This window comes from Elephantulus edwardii, unplaced genomic scaffold (assembly GCF_000299155.1).
Source record: "Elephantulus edwardii isolate Elephantulus edwardi_28Jun2011 unplaced genomic scaffold, EleEdw1.0 scaffold00113, whole genome shotgun sequence".
Lineage (NCBI taxonomy): Eukaryota > Metazoa > Chordata > Mammalia > Macroscelidea > Macroscelididae > Elephantulus > Elephantulus edwardii.
The window spans coordinates 4,832,013-4,852,210 of NW_006399863.1; the positions used below are offsets into that span (position 1 = coordinate 4,832,013).

General features: G+C 41.8%; 2 protein-coding genes across 2 annotated transcripts in view; one reads left to right on the top strand and one right to left on the bottom strand.

The window, feature by feature from the left end:
- ERC2 (ELKS/RAB6-interacting/CAST family member 2) overlaps positions 1-20,198 on the top strand; it is a 1,171,987-nt gene that overhangs the window by 195,605 nt on the left and 956,184 nt on the right. The gene's annotated exons all lie outside the window — the stretch shown is intronic.
- On the bottom strand, positions 8,925-10,426 carry LOC102874469 (60S acidic ribosomal protein P1-like). The gene is made up of 3 exons (XM_006892278.1): positions 10,411-10,426; positions 9,187-9,253; positions 8,925-9,111 (listed from the first exon to the last, which is right to left on the bottom strand). Exons 1-3 carry the CDS (start codon positions 10,424-10,426, stop codon positions 8,925-8,927), a joined length of 270 nt encoding a protein of 89 aa, XP_006892340.1.

Here is a 20,198-nt window from a genome sequence, read left to right on the forward strand (position 1 = left end):
ATGAGACGGATTGATTCAGTGACTGGGGTAATCGGGATGGGTGTGTCAGAGACAGTGTGATTGGCACAGGACAGAGCAGAGTTTAGGGCGGTTGTACATAGGGTCGCTATGAGTTGCAGGCGACTCGACAGCACATAACAACAACAAAAACAACAAGGGGAACAGTTACCATTCACGTCGTTCACAATGCAAAACCCATTCTCTTTAGATCAGACATGGTCTTCATTGTCCAGCACCTAATTCCAACATAAGTTGTACTTGTTTCCTTCAGGGTCCAACATCTGCTGCAGTGTCCACACAGATCTCACAGAACCATCTTAGTTAGGAGACTTAGTAGGGGAGTTAATACATTACAATTCATGTTAGCAACAGCCTACAGTACCTCAGTTCAGACAGCTTCTCGAGCCTGGCCAAAGGCCCTTTGACTTTCAGTTTTGCAGCATAAGTCAGCTTTACAAATTTCCCTTAGCTGTGCCTATTGTATCGTCTTTTCTCAGACCTTCAGCAAGCTCATGTGAAGGCTCTGTAGGGCAGCAACCCAAGTCAGGTCTGCCTCATGCTGGTCTCCAGTTCTCTGCTGAGGCTGCTGCTGCTCTCATGTAAGTCTCCTTCCGACCTTCACAGGAATCTCTGGCCCCAGAGGATTCACATTGCACTCTCTGCTGCTTTTCCCTTGCTGGTAATGAGATTTCCGCTTTTGCTCTCCTAACCAGCTCAATTTAATTTGGTGGGATTGGAGAAACTGACCAATCCCATAATGATTAATTTATAGAAACACCTTATTTCAAGTTTATGCCCAGTTCTGTGGTAAAAGTCAAAGCTGGTAGTTAGGGAAACAATTTTGACTAGTTATGGTCAATGAAGTGAAATTGGAACTGACTCTCAATTTTAAAATTTGAGAGAAATACAACTATAAAAGGCATGGGAAAAAAGAATGAGTCACCATTCTGGAATGGGAGACTCAGAAGAAGCAAAGCGAGTGCTTTTAGAAGGGTGATCTGAGAAACTGGCTTATTTCTCAGAGTGTGGAGAACAGCACATATTCCGAGGTACAGTTGGCTGCCATATTTGAACTGGAAAGTGTTGTTTCTGGCTCTGTCATGAAGAGATTTAGATGCTATTCAGCATGCACACTACATTTTCTAAGAGCGAGATGAAAATTCTAGGAGGACATTATCTTGTAGTTTTGTCCATCCTGGTTCCACTTTGTTAACCATGAAGGGAGAAGTGATTCAAAACCGGACAGCTGGAAAGATCATAGAAATCATTATCTTATTTTAAATGTGGAACAGTTATTTAGACCACCATTATTTCAGAAGGACCTTTACATGGTTTTTTTTAAAAAAAATATTGTTATGCTGAATGGTCTTAATCATTGGACATTTACATAACTAGTTTGTCTTTTTATTCATGAGCCAAATGAAGTGAAGTTGAAACAATGAAAAATAGAAAAGGAAACTCTTAGCCCCAAGAAGAATTTATAACTCTCTTTAGACTGTTCATAATAAAATCTTTTTTAACGTTAGAAATCTACTTCACATATAATTTAAAAAAAAGAAAGAAACCCACCCAGAAAACTTTAGATTTTAATGTTTTCACCACCCTCAAGTATCTTTTCATCCAAAAGTAAGAGTGGTGGGAGGAGAGGTTGTGGGAAGAAGTACTGAATTATCTGTTTGAAGGTCGTTAGACTTGTCCCCTTGTTCTGCTGTTCCACCACTTGTAGTTGAATTCCTTCCAGGACCTCATTGCCTGGAACTATAACTTTCAAGAAGGAAGCTGTCAGAGGCGATGTTGCTGTACTTTTCCAAATCAAATATGTTTCTTTCTTCTTCCAAAGTCTACTTGTTCTTTTCCAGATTTGGTATCAGGTGGTGATAGAGGTGTCTGGTATCATCAGGTCAGCTTCTGAGATCAGGCTTCTTGGGTTCCATCCAGCCTGGTTCTTACTCTTCACAGTATGGGACCTGAGTGATTATCTGACAACCTCTTTACAGGTTTTCTAAGCTATAAAATGTTGTTGTTAAGGACCATCAAATCTATAAGAGCTCATCTTTGAACAGCATGCCCTGTCCTGCACCGTCCTCATGACTAACATGCTGTAGCCCATTGTTCCAGTTACTGTGTCAGTCCATCTCACTGAGGGTCTTCCTTTTTGTCTCCGACCCTCCACCTTTCCCAGCATGATGTCTTTTCCCCCAGGGACTGACCTCTTCTGACAACACACCCAAAGTATGTGAGGTGAAATGTCACGCTCTTTGTCTCTAAGAAGCACTCTGGTTGTACTTTCTCCAAGATACACTGATTTTTCTGTATGGAAGTCCATAGTATATTCAATATTATTTTCTAATCCCACAGTTCAACAACATCGGTTGTCCTTTGCTCTTCCTTATTAATTGTCTAACTATTAGATGCCTATGAAACAGTTGAAAAGATCATATCATGCTTCAGGTGACCCTTAGTCTTTTAACTGACATCCTTGCTCTTTAGCACTTTGAAGCGGTTTTTGGCTGCAGATTTTCCCAGTGTAACATATCTTTTGATTTCTTGACTGCTGTTTCTATGAGAGTTGATTATGGGTCTGAGTAAAATGAAATCCTTGGTAGTGATAGTCTTTTCTCGTTCTATCATGATGACTCTTGGTCCAGTGGAGAAGATATTTGCTTCCTTACTGTTCAGATGGAATCCATACTTGAAGATCATAGTCTTTGCTTTTCTTCAGTAAATGCTTCAAGTTTTCTCCAGTTTCTGCAAGCAAGGTGTATCATTTGTATAACACAGGTTGTCGATGAGTCTTCTTCCCATCCTGAGGCTACATTCCTCTTCAGCAGTAACACGACTGTATGCTTTTAGCATGACCAAGAAGCCCTAGTGGCATAGTACACTACACGTTGGGCTGCTAGCCTCAAAAGTTGGTGGTTTAAATCCACTAGTCACTTGATGGAGGAAAGATGGACTGTGTCTTACTAGACTTTCCAGCCCGAAGACTCTGAAAGGTTTCTGTGAGCCAAAATGGACTCAGTGACAGAAGGTTTTGGGGTCTTCGAGTGGCCAAAGGATTAAATTAGGAAATACACTCACAGGGTTTAGTTTGGTGTCTGGCTCATCATAAGATTTTAGTCAATGTTGGCGGAAGAATAATGTCATCACTCTCCCCTTTTGCTCTTTCTCTCTTCTCCTGTTCTTTTTTGGGTGTTATGACACTGTGTTGAGTATTTTGGTATTTTCCATTTGCAGACTTCTTATGTGGTATGGGTGGAGGATGGTCTACTGTTTTCTAGCTCTGTTTCATTTCACATGCATGTATTCATTTTTCTTTACTGAGCACATCTAGTAGCCTAGTCTTCTGGGAGTTGCACTGCTCACCAAAAGGCTGCACCTGGCTGCTAGTTCAAATCTACCAGCAGCCTCACCAGAGAATGTAGGGCAGTCTCCTCTATCATGCTTTACAGCTTCAGAAAACCAGTAGACGATCAGCTATGTGTCAGTTCCAACTCAGCATGCTAAGCACATCTAGCAGGCAAAGCACGTCGCCTAGTGCTAAGAAACTGCGCTGCCATCCCAAAGGCACAGGGTTTGAATCCACCAGCTGCTCCACAGGAGAAGAACAGGCAAGCTCCTCCTGTGTGATCTACTGCCCCTGGAAATCCACTAGAGGGTAAGCTCCATGGCACACAACAACACGCAGGCGGAACACTCTGATAGATATAGCAGTGAACCTTTCAGATGGCATTTCTGATTTTGTGAAGTTGTGCCTGGGGACAAAAGCAAGGAAGATAATGAGTCAGTTATGAAAATAGAAGAAAAACCAGGATTCTTTGAGGTTCTATAACCAGACCCCAAGCCTAGAGAGTAAGGCTTCCCTGAAAGGGGTCCATTCAAGCTGAACATGAGTAGGGCTTTTAGAAATGCCCCACGTTCCCCCTTCTCCATGGCACCCTTCCTGGTCTCATTTGTACCTTTTCACCTCTTAAGTTATGTGAATAGTTTTTGTTTTCAGTGGATCGGTTCCCATTCATGATCACCTCATGTATCAGAGTAGAAGTATGCATAATAGATCTTTTTAATGACTGTTGTTTCTAAAGTTACTAGCCAGGCCTTTCTTTGGCAGAGCCCATGGGTGAACCTGAACTTCTAATCCTTAGGTTAAAAGGCAAGTATGTTAGTCATTTGCATCACTCAGGGACTTTATTTCTGCCTTGGATATAACATGTACAGATGCTTGTCTTCTCCTATAAATATGTGTGCCTGTCTCTCTCCTACTGAGTTATGAATGCCTTGAAGATGAAGACCAGACTTTACTCCTCTTTATGTGGTCACAGCTTCCTGCATAACATGACTCAAATCAGTCAGTGTTTCCCTGAGCTAAACCACATTGCTCTTGAAATGGTAGATTTTACAAAGGAACCCTCCTTACTCACTCTTGGCTCACTTGGACAGAGATTCCTCCTTGCCTGGTGAAGACTCAATTTCATCGTCTGGAGACTGGAAGGATTGAATTAGGATTGATCTTGTTAGGCTTTCTGTGATTCCTTCCATCTGGAGGGAGATAGGTGTCATGTGGACAGCACATGGATGGATCATTATGGTTGTTGCTGTTGTGTATCATCGAGTTGCAACCAACCCATAGCTGACCCTCCAGTGAGTTTTCAAAGGCAGTTAATCGCACAGGAGGAGGTTGCCCACCCTTCTTCCAGGGAGCAGCTGGTGGATTCTAACCACATGCCTTCGGGATTGCAGTGCAGCTTCTTGCCACTAGGCCACCAGAGCTAGTGATGTGTAAATATAGGTTTGTTATTGTCTGGTGCATACTGTAGGCTGGGCCAAGTGGATACTGATAATTAGTGTAGTTAGGCAACAGCACCTGCTTTGTTTGCTCTGGTACACTGGTCACCTAGACACCATGCAACATTCATGGGAAGGAACTGGACCCTTATTGTAGTGGAATCCTGACATGTGTACTCAGTTTGATGGACTAGAGACTCTAATACTAAGCTAGATTGTAGAGGTAGATCATGGTACCTTGTAAAAACAAAATCAGGGATATGTAATCAAGAGAGATTCATTTCTGAAGAAAGACATCTTACTAAATCAGCGAAAATGCAGAAGATGAGATAGACTGATACCTGGTTGCAAAAATAGGCTCAAATGTTGCAACAGTTCTGAAGACAGCACAAAACCAGACAGCATTCCTTCTAGGTGAGTCTGTCTTCTACTGTGCATAGGGTCACTCTGAGTCAGAACTGAATTGATCATACCTATTGTATTGGGAAAGTCAAGGACTTCACCATGTATTAAGGAGCAATGGCATCAGTTTAAAGACTAAGGTGTACCTGATTTTGATCTGTAAGTTGCACAGTTAATAAGGATGACAGAAAAATAATCAATGCTTTTGAGTTGTGGTTTTGGGGAAAAGTACTGAATTTCCCATGAAGAAACAAATATGTTTTGTAGAAAGTGCAACCAGGGTGCTCCTTAGAGGCAAGGATGGCAAAACTTCATCTTATACTTTGGTCATGTTGTTAGGTGGGGCCATTTTTGGGGGGTAAAAAATTATGCTTGAAAAGGTGGAGGAGTCAACAAAAGAGAGGAGGACCTTATGAGATGGGTTGACACAGTGATTGTAACAAATACTGTTGTAGGTGCCTAGTGCCGTTGAGTTGAATACGACTGTGAACAACAGGTTTGAACCCTATCCTATCTTTTACCATCCTCATAGTTTCTGAACTATTCGAGCCCATTGCAGCAGTTACTGTGTCAAAACATCTCGTCCAAGGTCATCCTAGCTTTCACTGACCTTTCCAAGCATGATGTCCTTTTCTAAGGACCAGCCCGTCCTAACAACATGCTCAAAGGATTTATGACGAAACCTTGTCATCTTTGCCTCTAAGAAGCACTCTGGCTGCACTTTCTCCAAGACTTACCTGTTTGTTCTTTTGGCAGTAGATGGAATATTCAGTACTCTTCTCCAACACTAGAGCTCAAAGACATCAATTCTTTTTCTGTAATCTTTACTCATTGTCCAGCTCTCTGAAACATAACAAGTAATTGAAAAGACCACGACCTGATCAGGTGCACATCACTGCTTCTCAGTAATTTGGACCAGTGCCTGATTGCAGACTTTCCCAATGAGATACACATCTCTTGATCTCCTGACATCTGATACTAAGGGTATTGATTGTGGATCCAAACAAGATAAAGCTGTTGACAGTTTTAGTCTTTTCTCCACCTATCATGATGTTGCCTAGAGTGTAAGAATAGACACACGTATATCAGAGATGATGAGGATGGCAAACGATAGGGCAAGGCTCAGATCCATTGTTCACAGAGTTGCTATGAGTTGTGGTCAACTCAGTGTCACCTAACAACAACAGAAGTGTGGAGGAGTGGTGGTGCAGGTGCCTGGCCAGCCCTACCCTCTGCTTCCTGCAAAGGTAAGGATTGGTGTACAGAAAGAGAAATGGATCATGAGGGATCCTTGAGGGAATCCCTTCTGAATACCACCAGGCAGGATAGCCGGGGCTTTCTTCTGTCCAGAAAATGGCCAAGAACCTCAGGAGTTAGTGACCATGAGAAGATCAGTAGTGGAATAGAAGAAAAGGTCTAGAGTGTACTTCAATCCCTGTCTTCACTCCTGCATGCCAATTAGAGAGTAAATCTGGGTGCTTATGGAGAACAGCTCCTGACAAGGGTCTTCTGGATAAGAATGCCCTTTCTTGTTCTATTATTTATTTGTTTATTTTATTTATTATTTATTTCTTATTCTATTATTTATTTGTTCTCTTATTGTTATGTGTTGTCAAGTCAGAAGCCACCTGTAGATGCCTCTTCAGGGTGTTTCCAGAGGCTGTAAATCGTACTGTAGGAGACTCCCCATCTCTCTCCCTCCAAGCAGCTGGTGGACTTTTTGTCTTAGGGGATCTATTTTTGCAATATGATTGACTGGGCGAGCTGAGACTGTTCAGGGAGAAACCCAGAGGCTTCTCTAAGATCTGCGTGGAACTGGAACTGGAATCCTGTGACGATCTAAGCCTGCTCCTCTCCTTGGCCTTTCTTCCTGCTGCCCTGAGCTGGTCTTCCTCCTTCCCCGTCTGCTTCCTGCAGTCTCTTCTCCATGATGTTTCTTCTGCAGACTTGACTTCCCTGATTCTTTGTTGAAGAATTCTCTGAAATGTTGCCTCTTCCTCTGGCTGCCTTTGCATCAGTTTCCATTTCTAATTTTTTGAGAGAGATGTCTGAACAACCCAGCCAGGCCGTGGTGAGATTCCAGTTTTGTGGGTGTCCAGAGGGAGGAGCAAAAGGACGAGACACCGAATGTGACTGTGAGTGGACGAGCCCCTTGGGAGGAGCTGCACCATCTTGGCAGTCTCTCCTGTGCTCAAGTCCGTCGTCATTTCAGTCCCGTATTAATCTGTCTAGTTGATGATCTTCCTCTCTTTTGCTGATCCTCTACTTTTCTGAGCTTGAATCATGTTTTGTTTGGGTTAATAAGGTCATTTGCAGGATCTGAGACTGGTTTGGGATTTTAGCAGGTCAGGGTGGACTCCTGCCTTGTCAGTGTCCTCTGTGACCAAGGACAGCAGCCAGATGCTGGTTTTAAAGTATCCTGCCTTGAGGAAGTCCTCAGAGGCTCATTTGAGCTTTAAGCGATTCTGTGCATATAGCCTCTTGGCAGGTTGTACTTGGCATGTCTCCTTACCAGGGAAGGGTGAGTCACTGGGGTGGAGTGGGGTCCTGATGAATTTAAAGCCAGCTTCCTCTGTCATCACCATCACAGAGCTGCTTCCTTAGGCATTTTAATCTTATCTCTCTTTTCTGACCTCATTCTCCAGGGTTAAAATAGCCTAGCATGGTGCATGGGAGCTCTGGTGGTGTAGACTGTAGGAAATTGCACTGCTAACCTGAAGATTGCCTCTCTGGTGATTCAGATGCACTAGCTGCTCTGCAGGAGATAGATGAGCAATCTTCTTCGTATAGTTCACAGCCTCCCGAAAACTCGCTCGAGTGTCAGCTCTGAGTCTATTCAGACTTGATGGCAGTCGATGACGACGATGATGATGAGTATGCTGCAGAGGGTGGAGGGGGTTGTTACCAAATTCGGTCTATGATGGATGGCATATATGACCATCTCTTTTAAGAAGGAGGGGTATATATCTTATTGTTGGTAACCTGTATATATGAAAATACATTTTTAAGTTAACATGTAATCTTTCTAGCCCCTAAAGACACATAAAGATTAGATTTATAAAGATACTGTTTAAAAAAGAGCAGTAACAAAAACTAAAGACAATCAAGTATTTGGCATGTCAGATCTGACTTACGACAGTTATTGGAGGGGAGCCCTGTTGTAAATTGAAGATTACTTGGAGTTATTATTTAGGGGCATTATTATGAGCTGCTTAGTCATGCCCAGAGGGGCTGCTGCTGAGGGCAGAAGACCCCCCAGGGAGCCAGGATACACTGTCATGGGGATCAGAGCAGGGACAGCCTCAGTTCTCCATGGCAATGAGGGGAAAGTGTGTGGTTCCATCAGTAGAATGTTGACATTGCTTCACAAGGGGGATGTGGTGTTTGAACCTGTGTATTTTGGGATGGTAGAGGATAGTGTAAGGTTCATATCTATTGTTCCTAGAGTTGCTTGAGTTATAGTTGACTCGAAAGCACCTAACAGCAATAGTAACAACAACAACAACAACAACAACAACAACAACAGCATTTTGCTCTGATTCAAAACAAGTTTTCCCAAGATAGTTTCGGCTTTTTACAAGTGAGGAAGACTGGGACTTTGACTCTTGTCAGTCCCTGTTGCCTTTAAGTAGTAGTTTACACTGATGGGAAATGGAGATAGGACATTTACTGCTTGTCCTTTTTTTTTTTTAAAGAGTTCAATATTTTAAAAAAATTAAACATGTTACAAAAGGAGTTTAGTTAAAAAGACCAAATCCCATGTCATCATCAGACTCTTGAGATTCTTCTCTCTTAGCTTCTACTTTCTTCTTCTCAGCTGGAGCAGCAGCAGTGGAGGCGGTGAAACCTCTGGCCAGTGTGGCCCCAGCTGCTGTGGCACCCACATTGCAAGTGAGGCTCCCAACGTTGACATTTGCCAGGGCCTTTGCAAACAGGCCAGACCAGAAGGGTTCAATGTTGACACCGGCTGTCTTAATGAGGGCATTAATTTTATCCTTCGTGACTGTCACCTCATCATCTTTCAGGATGAGGGCCGAGTAGATGCAGGTGAGCTCAGAGACAGAGGCTGTCGTGCAATGGTGCTAGGCTCACAGCTGCCAGGCATGGTGCTAGTTGCTGGATGATGTGAGGGCCTCACCCCAACATGGCCTTAGCTTCCTTGGAAGAACCAAGCCCCTTAGCAGCAACTGAGGGAAGGGCTCCTGCTTGTCTTTGTGCATAAGACATTGTTGTCAACACCTTGTGCTTTGCTTACTTATTGCAGTATAGTTAACCAAGCCAGGAGATCCTAAGTGAATCAAACAGTTAACTCAAATGCTAACTGATGGTTAGAGTCTAAATTACCCAGAAGTGCCTCATAAGAAGGACCTAGAGTTCTCCTCCCTATTGATTGTTGTTATGTGCCATCAAGTCAGAGCTAATTCCCCAGTGGGTTTTCAGAGGCTGTAAATCACTTGGGAGGAGATTGCCTGTCTCTTCCCCACAGAGCAGCTGGTGGCCCCAAACCTGTGTCTGAATTGACTCCTTAGCACTAGGCCACTGGAACTCTCCCCTAATTGCTCCCTAATTAGCCATTGAGAACTCTGTGGACTGCAGTTCGACATGTATGGGCTTGCCTTGCACAGAATCGATTTAATAGCAACCCGTTTTCACAATCAGCCTAAAACATAGTCACCTAAAGCAGCGGTCGTTCTATTCAGTTAGGATCCCGAGGGTCACTGGCTTTGGTCAGACTCACTTGGATGGTTCAGGTCTAGGATTTTTTTTGTCTAGAATTTTGTGTAGGATTATTTCATGAAGCTCCAGCCATATAGGAATTCAAAATGGTGATTTGGTTTAACATGGCCTGTGTCATGTGTCTGTGGGGTGACGCTAGCAGCTTCACTGGGCCTCTCCTCTCATGTTCTCTCATCCTCAAAGAGGGAAGCTTACACTTCTCGTCATCATAGTACTGTGTTCTGAGGAGTCAAAAGGTGTGCTGAGTCTCCTTTTCTCCTTCCAGGTTCTCTGTCCTAAGGTGGTTTCCTTACTACATGCTGTGTAAGTTTTAGACACTTAGCTTAATAATCTAGGGAGACCCTGGGCATCTCTTTGCCCCGTGATGTCCCTCTGATCTGTCCAGACTCCCAGCTTCATTTACTCAAATCAAGGATGGAATCCCCTCCATTTGCTGCAGCCTAGAAACTGTTTCCGGCAGTCTGCTGGGACACTTACAGGACTCACCCTGTTTGCCTCCCATTTCTCATGAAATTTACTTGCTGAACACCATCCTTTCATACATGTTGTCCAGTTTTCCAGTTGTTTCAGGCAGGGGAATAAATCTGTCTTTCTCCATTTTTGCTGAAAGTGGAAGTGTAAGGAGGATGAAAGTAGGAATAAAGCTTATTGAGGCCTAAGCATCGAATTTGCCTCCTTAGTCAAAACAAGGCTGAGGTCAGCCCAAAATCAAGGGTTCACGGGGTGGAGCTTTAAACCAAACCATTGCTGGGAGTGGTCATACCACATTGCAAACGGATATGTAGGAGAAATTATTGCTGCCTTACTTGTTAGCCCTCTACTCCTCCATTTCTTAAATCTATCCTTTTAACTCTTCTGTGAGCATTAGTTTTTAGATATGTTTCCTTTTTAAAAAATTTTTTTCTTCTATGTTGGTTTGCTTATAAAGTTTGTATACATTGGGTTTTACACTATTCCTTCACATTGTATTTCATAGTCATTCCATTTGACTCTGCCCATCATTACCCTGTCTTTTCAGGAACCCGCTATATCTTTCCCATTTCCTTTATTTCTTCCCTCTATTATGCAAAGGCATTTGACTGTGTGGATCATAACAAACTGTGGCTGACTCTGAGAAGAATGGGAATCCCAGAACACTTGATCGTGCTAATGCGAAACCTATACTTAGACCAAAAGGCAGTTGTCAGAACAGAGCAGGGCAACACTGCCTGGTTCAAAATTGGGAAGGGCATACGCCAGAGATGTGTCCTATCTGCATACCTTTTCAACCTGTATGCAGAGAAGATTATCCGAGAGGCTGGGCTCTATGAGGAGAAGCGTGGAGTTAGGATTGGTGGAAGATCTATCAACAATCTGCGTTATGCAGATGACACAACCCTGCTCGCTGAAACTGAGCAGGACCTCATGCACTTACTGCAGAGGGTCAAGGACTGCAGCCTTCAGTATGGACTGAGGCTCAATGTCAAGAAGACAAAGATTCTCACCACTGGACCAATTGGTAGCATTGGGGTGGATGGCGAAGAGATTGAGATTGTTCACAGCTTCAGTTTGCTCAGCTCCACGGTCAACACTCTTGGCACCAGCAGCCAGGAAATCAAAAAACATATTGCGATGGGAAAGTCTGCTGTTAGGGACCTCTGTAAAGTACTCAAGAGAAACGTGTCTGTCTGGAGACTAAGGTCCGCGTGATACAGGCCATGGTTTTTGCAATCACTTGTTTGCATCAGAGAGTTGGACAATGACTAGGGAGGATAGAAGGAATTGACGCCTTTGAACTGTGGTGCTGGAGAAGAATATTGAATGTACCATGGACTGCCAAGAAAACAAGCAGATTCATCCTAGAGAGGGTTAAACCATGCTACTACTTGGAGGCAAGGATTCTGGGGCTTCGCCTGACATACTTTGGACATGTTGTAAGGAGAGACAGGTCTTTAGAGAGGGACATCATACTGGGTAGAGTAGAGGGACAGCGCAGGAGGGGAAGACCCTCTATGAGGTGGATTGATTCAGTGACTGGGGTAATTGGGATGGGTGTGTCAGAGGCAATGCGATTGGTACAGGATAGAGCAGGGTTTAGGGCTGTTGTACATAGGGTCGCTATGAGTCGCAAACGACTTGACGGCACGTAACAACAACAACAACCACCACCCACCAAAAACAAATAAACATACCACCATTGAAACAACCCTAACGTCCAACCACAGCTAAATGGATTGATAAATTGTGAGACATTCGCACAATGGAATATTATGAAGCACTCAGGAGCAACAATTTTGAAAAATCACTGCATAATTTGGGAGAGACTGGAGAGCATTATGCTGATTGAACTAACTCAGTCATATGAGGACAAATACTGCTTAAAATCATTGTTGTAAAAATAGTAGGTATGTTTCTTATGAAAAAATATTGTTGTTTTCATGTGCCATTGAGTCAATAATGACTTGTAGGTACTCTTCAAAACTGCCAACAGAGTTTGCTAGCCTATAATCCTTACAAGAGCAGATGATTGGATCTTTTCCCTCAAGGAGAGGCTCATCTCTTTGACCCATGACCTTTTGGTTAGCAACTGAGTACTTAACTTTTTTGCACCACCAGGGTTGTAAACAGAGGCACTGGAGAAAAATGTAGATTTTCACCTTTAAATTTTTGATGGTAAGTTCATTGGATAAAAATAATTAGAATTTTCTATGTATTTGGATTTCTTTCTACTGTTTGGTGTTTTCCATTTATCCTGCCCTTTCTATACTGATTTGCTCTTTTTAAATACTTTGCATTTTCCTTATACTCTTTCTCTACAGATTTGAAAATATTTTATATTTTTTAAGTTGTTGTCCTTAAAATGTTAGTAGACATACTTGTATTAACATAGCTATCTTTTAATTTCTCAAAATAACAAGCTAAAAATCCCCCAAAACCCATACAAGCACACAACCAAAAATAAAACATGAGAAACTTGAGATATTTTCACACAGACCCTCTGCCTTCTGATTTAAATGTTTTTGTTTTTATGTCCCCTGGGGACATGATAAGGAGTCCTGGTGACTCTTTAAGTTAATCATTAGCCTGCTAAGGGAGAATTTGGTTATTGGAGCCTATCAGCTTACTCTGTGGCAGGAAGCTAAGGCATTTGACTTCTGTAAAGATTGATGTTTTGTTGTTGTGTATCATAGAGTTGGAAAAGACCCATAGCTGACCCTCTGGCAGGTTTTCAGAGGCAGTTAATCACACAGGAGCAGATTGCCCATCCTTATCCTGGAGAGTGGTTGGTGCCTTTCAAACCTGGTGTCTCCAGGGACTGCAGCACAGCTTCTTGGCCCTAGGCCACAGGAAACTTTTTGGAGCAGTTGTACTCTGTCCTATAGGGTCGCTCTCTGCATCAGAGTCAACTTGATGGCAGTAAACGGGGAGGGGGCATATTAGTTGATATTTCACTGACACCTTTGAAATTAAGCATTGTCATGTCATTCTTTGATCAATCAAATCTCAGCAGAAGTGATGTCCCATCTGGAAGAAAGCTTAGCAAGTGTGTACTTTCCCATGTGAACTTTGGTGCTTGTTAAAGAAGGTTTGAGATGATACTTGTAATTGCCTTGGGTCCTTGTGGAGCTCCAGTGAGAAGAGTCCCCCTGGTTACCTCTGAAGGACATTTAACATAAATGAGAAATAGACATTTCTTGTTTACCACTCAAGAGATGTTGGGGCTACTTATTACCAGGGCATAAGGTAGTCACTCTGACAGATACACTACTGATCCTCCAAATTCATCATCATTATTGTCGCTTTATATAATTAGTGGTTATTCAGAATGACATTTACCATTCCTATTTCCTCACCCTTCCTTCATCCATATCAATTCTTTCCTCTAGATGCATTTTCTTTTTTCTTGTTTGCTAATTTCTATGTTGTAAATACTCTCCGTGCAGCTGATTGTAAGTTACCAACATGTTGTCAGCTGGCTTGCAAACTTTCTAGAAAGTTAGCATTGAATTCTCATAAGCCAGTGCGAGCACATGACAGTTTCAGAGTACGATAGTGGTGCATGCCAGCTAAGTCCTCAACCGCTTAGCTGAAAGGTTGGAAGACGGAAGCCCCGCAGCTCTGTAGAATATAGACCTGCCAATTCACTTCCACAGAGATTATAGCATTGTAAACTCTAAGCTTTCTACTCCATGCTGTATTGAAGTAATTATGGTCAGGATAGTTTTGATAGTTCCCATCAAGATGTTAGTGGTAAACACTGTGCTTGAATATGACTTTATTTCATCCTTATTCCTGAATGATAGGGTAACAGGAAGTAAAATTTTAGGTTATATTCTCTTCATACCGTCAAGCTGAAATAATATTGTTCACTGGAGTTCCTGAAGGGTGTAGATGATTAAACACATGGCTGCTATCTTAGGCTAGTTTCTCCCAAACCTAGGCTAAGAAAGGTAGGCATGTAAAGCTTGTGTATGTCTGCCCATATATCTGTCTTTATCCATCTATCTGTATTTATCTGGTGGCACAATCTGTGGCATTTTGTATTGCTAACCAAAAAGTTACATCTCCAGTGGTGCAAATTTAGCAACACCTTTGAAAGAGAAAGATGAGTCATCCTTGTTAAGATTTACAGCCTGATGCAAATCAGAAACCTGATGGAGGGTTTCTATGAGTCAGAATTGACTCAATGGCAGTGATTGATATATGTGTATATATGGATGTATATGTATGTGTGTGTGTGTGTGTGTGGAATGAGAGAGGAGAGCAAGAGTGAGAGCGAGATTGATTTATTGCAAATAAATTGCTCATGAGATCATAGAGGCTAACAAGTCCCAAGTCCATGGGTCAGAAATCAGACTAGAGGCTTCTCTTAACACATGTAGCTGCAGAAACTCTGAAATCCAACATCAGGAGTTCACGGGCTGCAGAGGGGAATGGGTTGTCAGACAGTATGACAGGCTGCTGGCCCACATCCCGAGAACTGGAGATCATATGTTGAGAGCCAAATCCAGGGGCATGGGGAGAAGTACAGAGCTTTGACAGAATATTCATATATATTCAAGGAAGGCTGCATCCCCAAGGATAAGGAGCTCTCATGGCTTAGTGGTAAAAGAGTTATGCTGCCAACCCAAAAGCAGGTAGTTTGAATCCATCAGTTACTCTGAGGGAGAAAGATGGACAGTCTCCTTCTATGCAAATTACTGCGTTTGAAAACCCACAGGAGGATCAACTATGAGTTCAGTTTGATGGCACGCAACAACAGTAGCATTTGATACAGGCTACTCCCCCCAAGGAGGATAAGACCTTTCAACTGATTGTTCCTCCAGAGCAAATATGTGTTTGTTTATGCCTGGTCTCACCTTTGGATCATTTAAACTTTTCCATCTTGAGGTTCCTTACCCTTTAGACACTTTAAAATGAGCTTAAAACCGTGAAGTTCCATGTTCCATGAAGATGGAACTATAGTAACCGTTTCTCTGGAGAAACTAGCTGCTTCTTAGCCTGAGTATAGCTCTAGGGTCATCACGCTGTGCTGCTTTCTGCCATTTCATTAGCTTTGTTTTATTCAGGGACTTCTGGTATTACTTGCCAAGGATCTTCTCTCCTGCCTCACTTTTAAGACTGTTAACCCAATACGGCTTCTTGCTAGCCCTGTTGTGGGCATCTCTTTTAGTTTTTTGCATGTTCACGTGTGCCTGCACAATGGCATTTACTGCAGCTTCTCAAGCTTTTCGGGTGTTTGTAGTTATTTGGTTTGCCCTGGGCCCAGAAACTGAGCATAGGCAACCGCTAGACCTTCATTATCCATTTTCCTTGGATAAGTTCAATACCAGCCAAACTGGTTTCTCTGCCTTTAATCTCTTGTCTTTCAGACTATTTTCTTGTTCTAAAATAATTTTATTGTTTTCAAATGTACCCTGCTTAAAGACTTTGCTTTTACATTTTTGTAAACCCTAATGAATGTTGTGACAATAAGGCTGTTGGGAAATAAAGCTTTATTCTATAAAATATCTTTAAAATACCCTACTTCCTTCAGATCTTTGCTCAAATGTCATGTTAACAGGCGATCTTCTCTGATTACCCTGTAATAGTAGCAACTTGTACCTGTTTCACTATCTAACATCTTTTTAAAAAAATATTATTGGTTTCCATATATAATTCAATACAATGTGTTTTAGATAATTATTCATATACACTATATTTTATATAATTACCATTGGTCATGACTGTTATCACCCCATCTTTTCAAACCCCATTGACCCTTTATGCAGATGACACCACCTTGCCTGTGGAAACTGACCTACAGCACTTGCTGCAAAGGTCAAGGATTGTAGTCTTCAATATGGATTGAAGCTCAACATCAAGAAGACAAAGGTTCTCACCATTGGGCCAACTGGCAGCATCATGTTTATTAGATGGAGAAGAGATTGAGGTTGTTAACGATTGATTACAGCTTGCTCAAATCCACAATCAACACTCTTTTAACACCAGCAGTCAGGAATTCAAAAGACAAATTGCTTTGGGAAAATCTGCTGTCATGGACCTCTCCAGAGTGCTGAAGAACAACTATGTCAGTCTAGATACAAAGGTGTACCTTATCCAGGCCATGGTCTTCTCAATTACTTGTTATGCTTCAGAGAGTTGGACAATGACTAAGGATGACAAAAAGAATAGATGCCTTTGAGTTGTGGTGCTAGAGAAGAGTCTTGAACATACCATGGACTGTCAAGAAAACAAATAGGTCTGTCTTGGAAAGGGTGAAACCAAGTCTTTTCTTGGAGGCTAAGATTTTGAAGCTCTGCCTCAATTACTTTGGGCATGTGGCCAGGAGAGATCAGTCCTTGGAGAAGGACATCATGCTCAGAAGGGTGGATGGACAGCAGAGGAGAGGGAGACCCTGGATGAGATGGATTGATGTAGTAACTGGGGTGATGGGGTTTGGTGTATTGGAGTTAGTGAGACTGACTCAGGAGAGGGAAAGGTTCACAGCTGCTGTGCATAGAGTTGTTATACATTGCAGGCGAGTCAATGGTACATAAAAACAGTAACATACTGTGACAGGTTTGGAAGTAGGAGTGGCATCCACTTCCTAAGTAACATGCGTCTGGAAACTCTATGAACTTTGATAAATGATAGCTGAAGAGGGGCTGCAGGTCTTTTGTTCATAGGGTTGCTAGGAGTCGTACTCCACTCAAAGGCAAGATCAACAACCACACACTAACCTCTGCTATCCCAGTGATTTTCACCCTTCCCCTTTTTCTGCCCCCCCTTCCCTTTTGAACATTTATATAAATCTTACTCAGTTATCCTTCTATTTTCACAATAGTAGCCTTATGCAATATTTGTCCATATGTTACTGAGATATTTTACTCAGGAAAATGCTTTCAAGTCTCTCCCAAGTTATATAGCATTTTACAAAATCATTGATCCTTACTGTTGCATAATATTCATTGTGTGAATGTGCCACAATTTCTTAATCCATTAAATTGTTGATTGGTGTTTGGGTTGCTTCCATTTCCCTTCTATTTTGAATAACACTGCTTTGAACATAGATGTACAAATGTCCATTTGTGTCTAAGTCTTGACTTTCTGGAATTTCCTGATTTCCTAGTACTAGAATAGCTGCATAATATAGAATTTCTATGTTCAGCTTTTTGAGGAAGCATCAAACTGCCTTCCATAGAGGATGTACCATTTTACTATCACCAGCAATGTGTAAGGGTTCAAGTCTCTGCATCCTCTCCAACATTTATTATTTGCTGTTTTATTGAACTTTGTTACTGTTACTTGGGGAGGTTGTAGCTCACGGTTCGTTTGATTTGTATCTCTCTGCTTGCTAGTGATTTTGAACATTTCCTGTGTTTCTTGGCCATCTGAATGTCGTCCTTTGTAACAAGTCTTTTCATGTCTTTTGCCCATTTTGTGATCAAGTTACTGGTCTTTTTCTTGTGGCAGTCCTGGAGTAGTCTGTAAACTTTAATTTTAAGACCCTTACCTGAAATTGCCAAGTATTTTTTTCAGCTCTGTGGGCTTTCTTTTTACTTTACTGGAGAATTTGATGCAGACAGGAATGTGATTTTAAGAAGGTCCCATTTGCGAATCTTATCTTCTCTAGGCTATGCATTTTTTTGCTATGTTCATGAACTTATTTATGCTGTAGGCCAGGGCTTCTGAGTTTGTTTCCATTTTGCCCCTTATGATCTTTATGATTTTGAATTTTATCCCTAGGTTTCTGATCCACTTTGAGTTAGTTCCTGTGTGTGGTGTGAGATGTGAATCCTGTTTTAGTTTTCTGCAAGTTGATTCTGACTTTTGCTAGCTCTTTAGCCATTTGTTAACAAGGCTGTTGTTTCCCCATTTAGTAAGTTTATTCTCTTGTCAAATATCAGTTGACCATAGATTGATAGACTGATTTCAGTATTCTTGATTCTATTCCATTGATGTATATGTCTGTCATTGTACTAATATCGTGCTGTTTGTATGCATAGTACACTGAGATGCACTTAGAAATGTGAGCTGAGAGACTATTGCCTGCAAGTGGCTGTGGCAGAAATGAATGGCAGCTTAATGCTCTCGAACTTCTTTTGTGAACTAAAATGGAGGAAGAATTCTTTGTAGCTCAATGGCTTGTGAAAAGGGTGGCTATCGTGGGAGATTATATCTTATCTTTAAAATTTTCTTTTTTAAAAAGAGCCTTTTTTATTGGAAGAGAGAAATATGTTTTGTTCTGCCTGACAGTCATTGGCTAAATTACTGGATGACCTTTACCAGTCTGATCTGATCATCTACCTTCCCTTTTAATACTAATTTTACGATTGATAATGCATCTAGATGCTAACTTAAGGTTGGTGTTTCAAATTCACCAGTGGGCCCAAGGGAAAAAGATTAGTAATCCCTGTCCGTAAAGATTTACAACTCCAGAAACCCGATTGAGGGTTGCTATGAGTTGATATCTACTCAGTGACTAATAAAATGAACTTTACATTAATATATGTTGAATTCAGAGTATTGTGATGCCAATTTAAAGACTAAGGTGTGCCTGATTCAGACCATGTTCTTTTCAATCTCTTGCTACTCATCTGAGAGCTGGGCAGTGAATAAGGAGGACAGAAGAGGAACTGATGCCTTTGAGTTGTGGTCTTGGAGAAGAGTACTGCATATCCCATGGACTGCCAAAGGAACAAACATATGTGTCTTGGAGAAGTTGCAGCCAGAGTGCTCTATGAAGATGAAGATGGTGAGACTTTGTCTCTCATACTTTGGACATGTTGCTAGGAGAGGCTACTCCTTAGAAAAGGACATCATCCTTAGAAAGGTGAAGGGTCAATGAAAGAGAGGAAGACCTCTAAAGAGATGGATTGACACAGTGACTGTAGCAACTGACCAAGTGTGTCAGAAATGTTGAGGATGGCGCAAGATAGAATAGGGTTCAGATCTGTTGTTCATAGGGTCGCTATGAATCATACTCAACTCTATAGCACACAACAGCAACAATAACATTGTGATATTTATGTTATTGTGCTAATACATGTGTGCATATGTGTATAAAACATGCCAGAGATTAAGCATTATGTGATAGGTCTTAATTGACTTTGGAAATCAGATGACTCTATCCATTCTCCTACGCTAGAACTCAGCAATTCTTTTTCTTTCTTCCCCCCCCCCTCAGTGTTATTCTTGTACTTTGATAAGCTGATTTAAAAGCTATTTAAAGGAATAAATGAGGAGTCTCTTCCTGGCCACTGTAAACTATAAACCCACCCTGTTTTTATTGTTTCCTTTTGTCTAAAACTAGAGAGACTGCAATTTTTGCCTCCTCTCTTATTTCCTGTGGGTTTTTAAACTAAAGAAATGAGCCCCCCAGAGGGCCAAGCCTCCAAATCTACTTACCTCCAAGGCCCTTGCCGCCTTTTGTTTTGCACAGCCAACTCCTCCCCATCCACAGATAAAAAACTGCACAATGTCAAGAGGGTCAGCAAGAATTTGAAATAGTGGATGGTGGATTTGAGAGAGCCATTGGCTTTCCTGTCACTTGGAGAGAGCCTGAAGAGGCTGACATTAATGCATCACCAGACTAATAGTTCATCTTAGTAGGAATAATGCCAGTAGGGCCTGGAGTTAGTAAGGTATTATGTTAGGGCTTGCTTCGATTGAAATTCTTCTTCCATTCAATAATGCTTTTGTTCCGGGCCCTGGCTGTGTCTGCACTGTTAGATATTTTCTTTACATCCCTGTTGGACTTGATAGGTGAGCTCAGTTCCAGATTCAAATTTGAAAACCATTTTCCCCCTTTC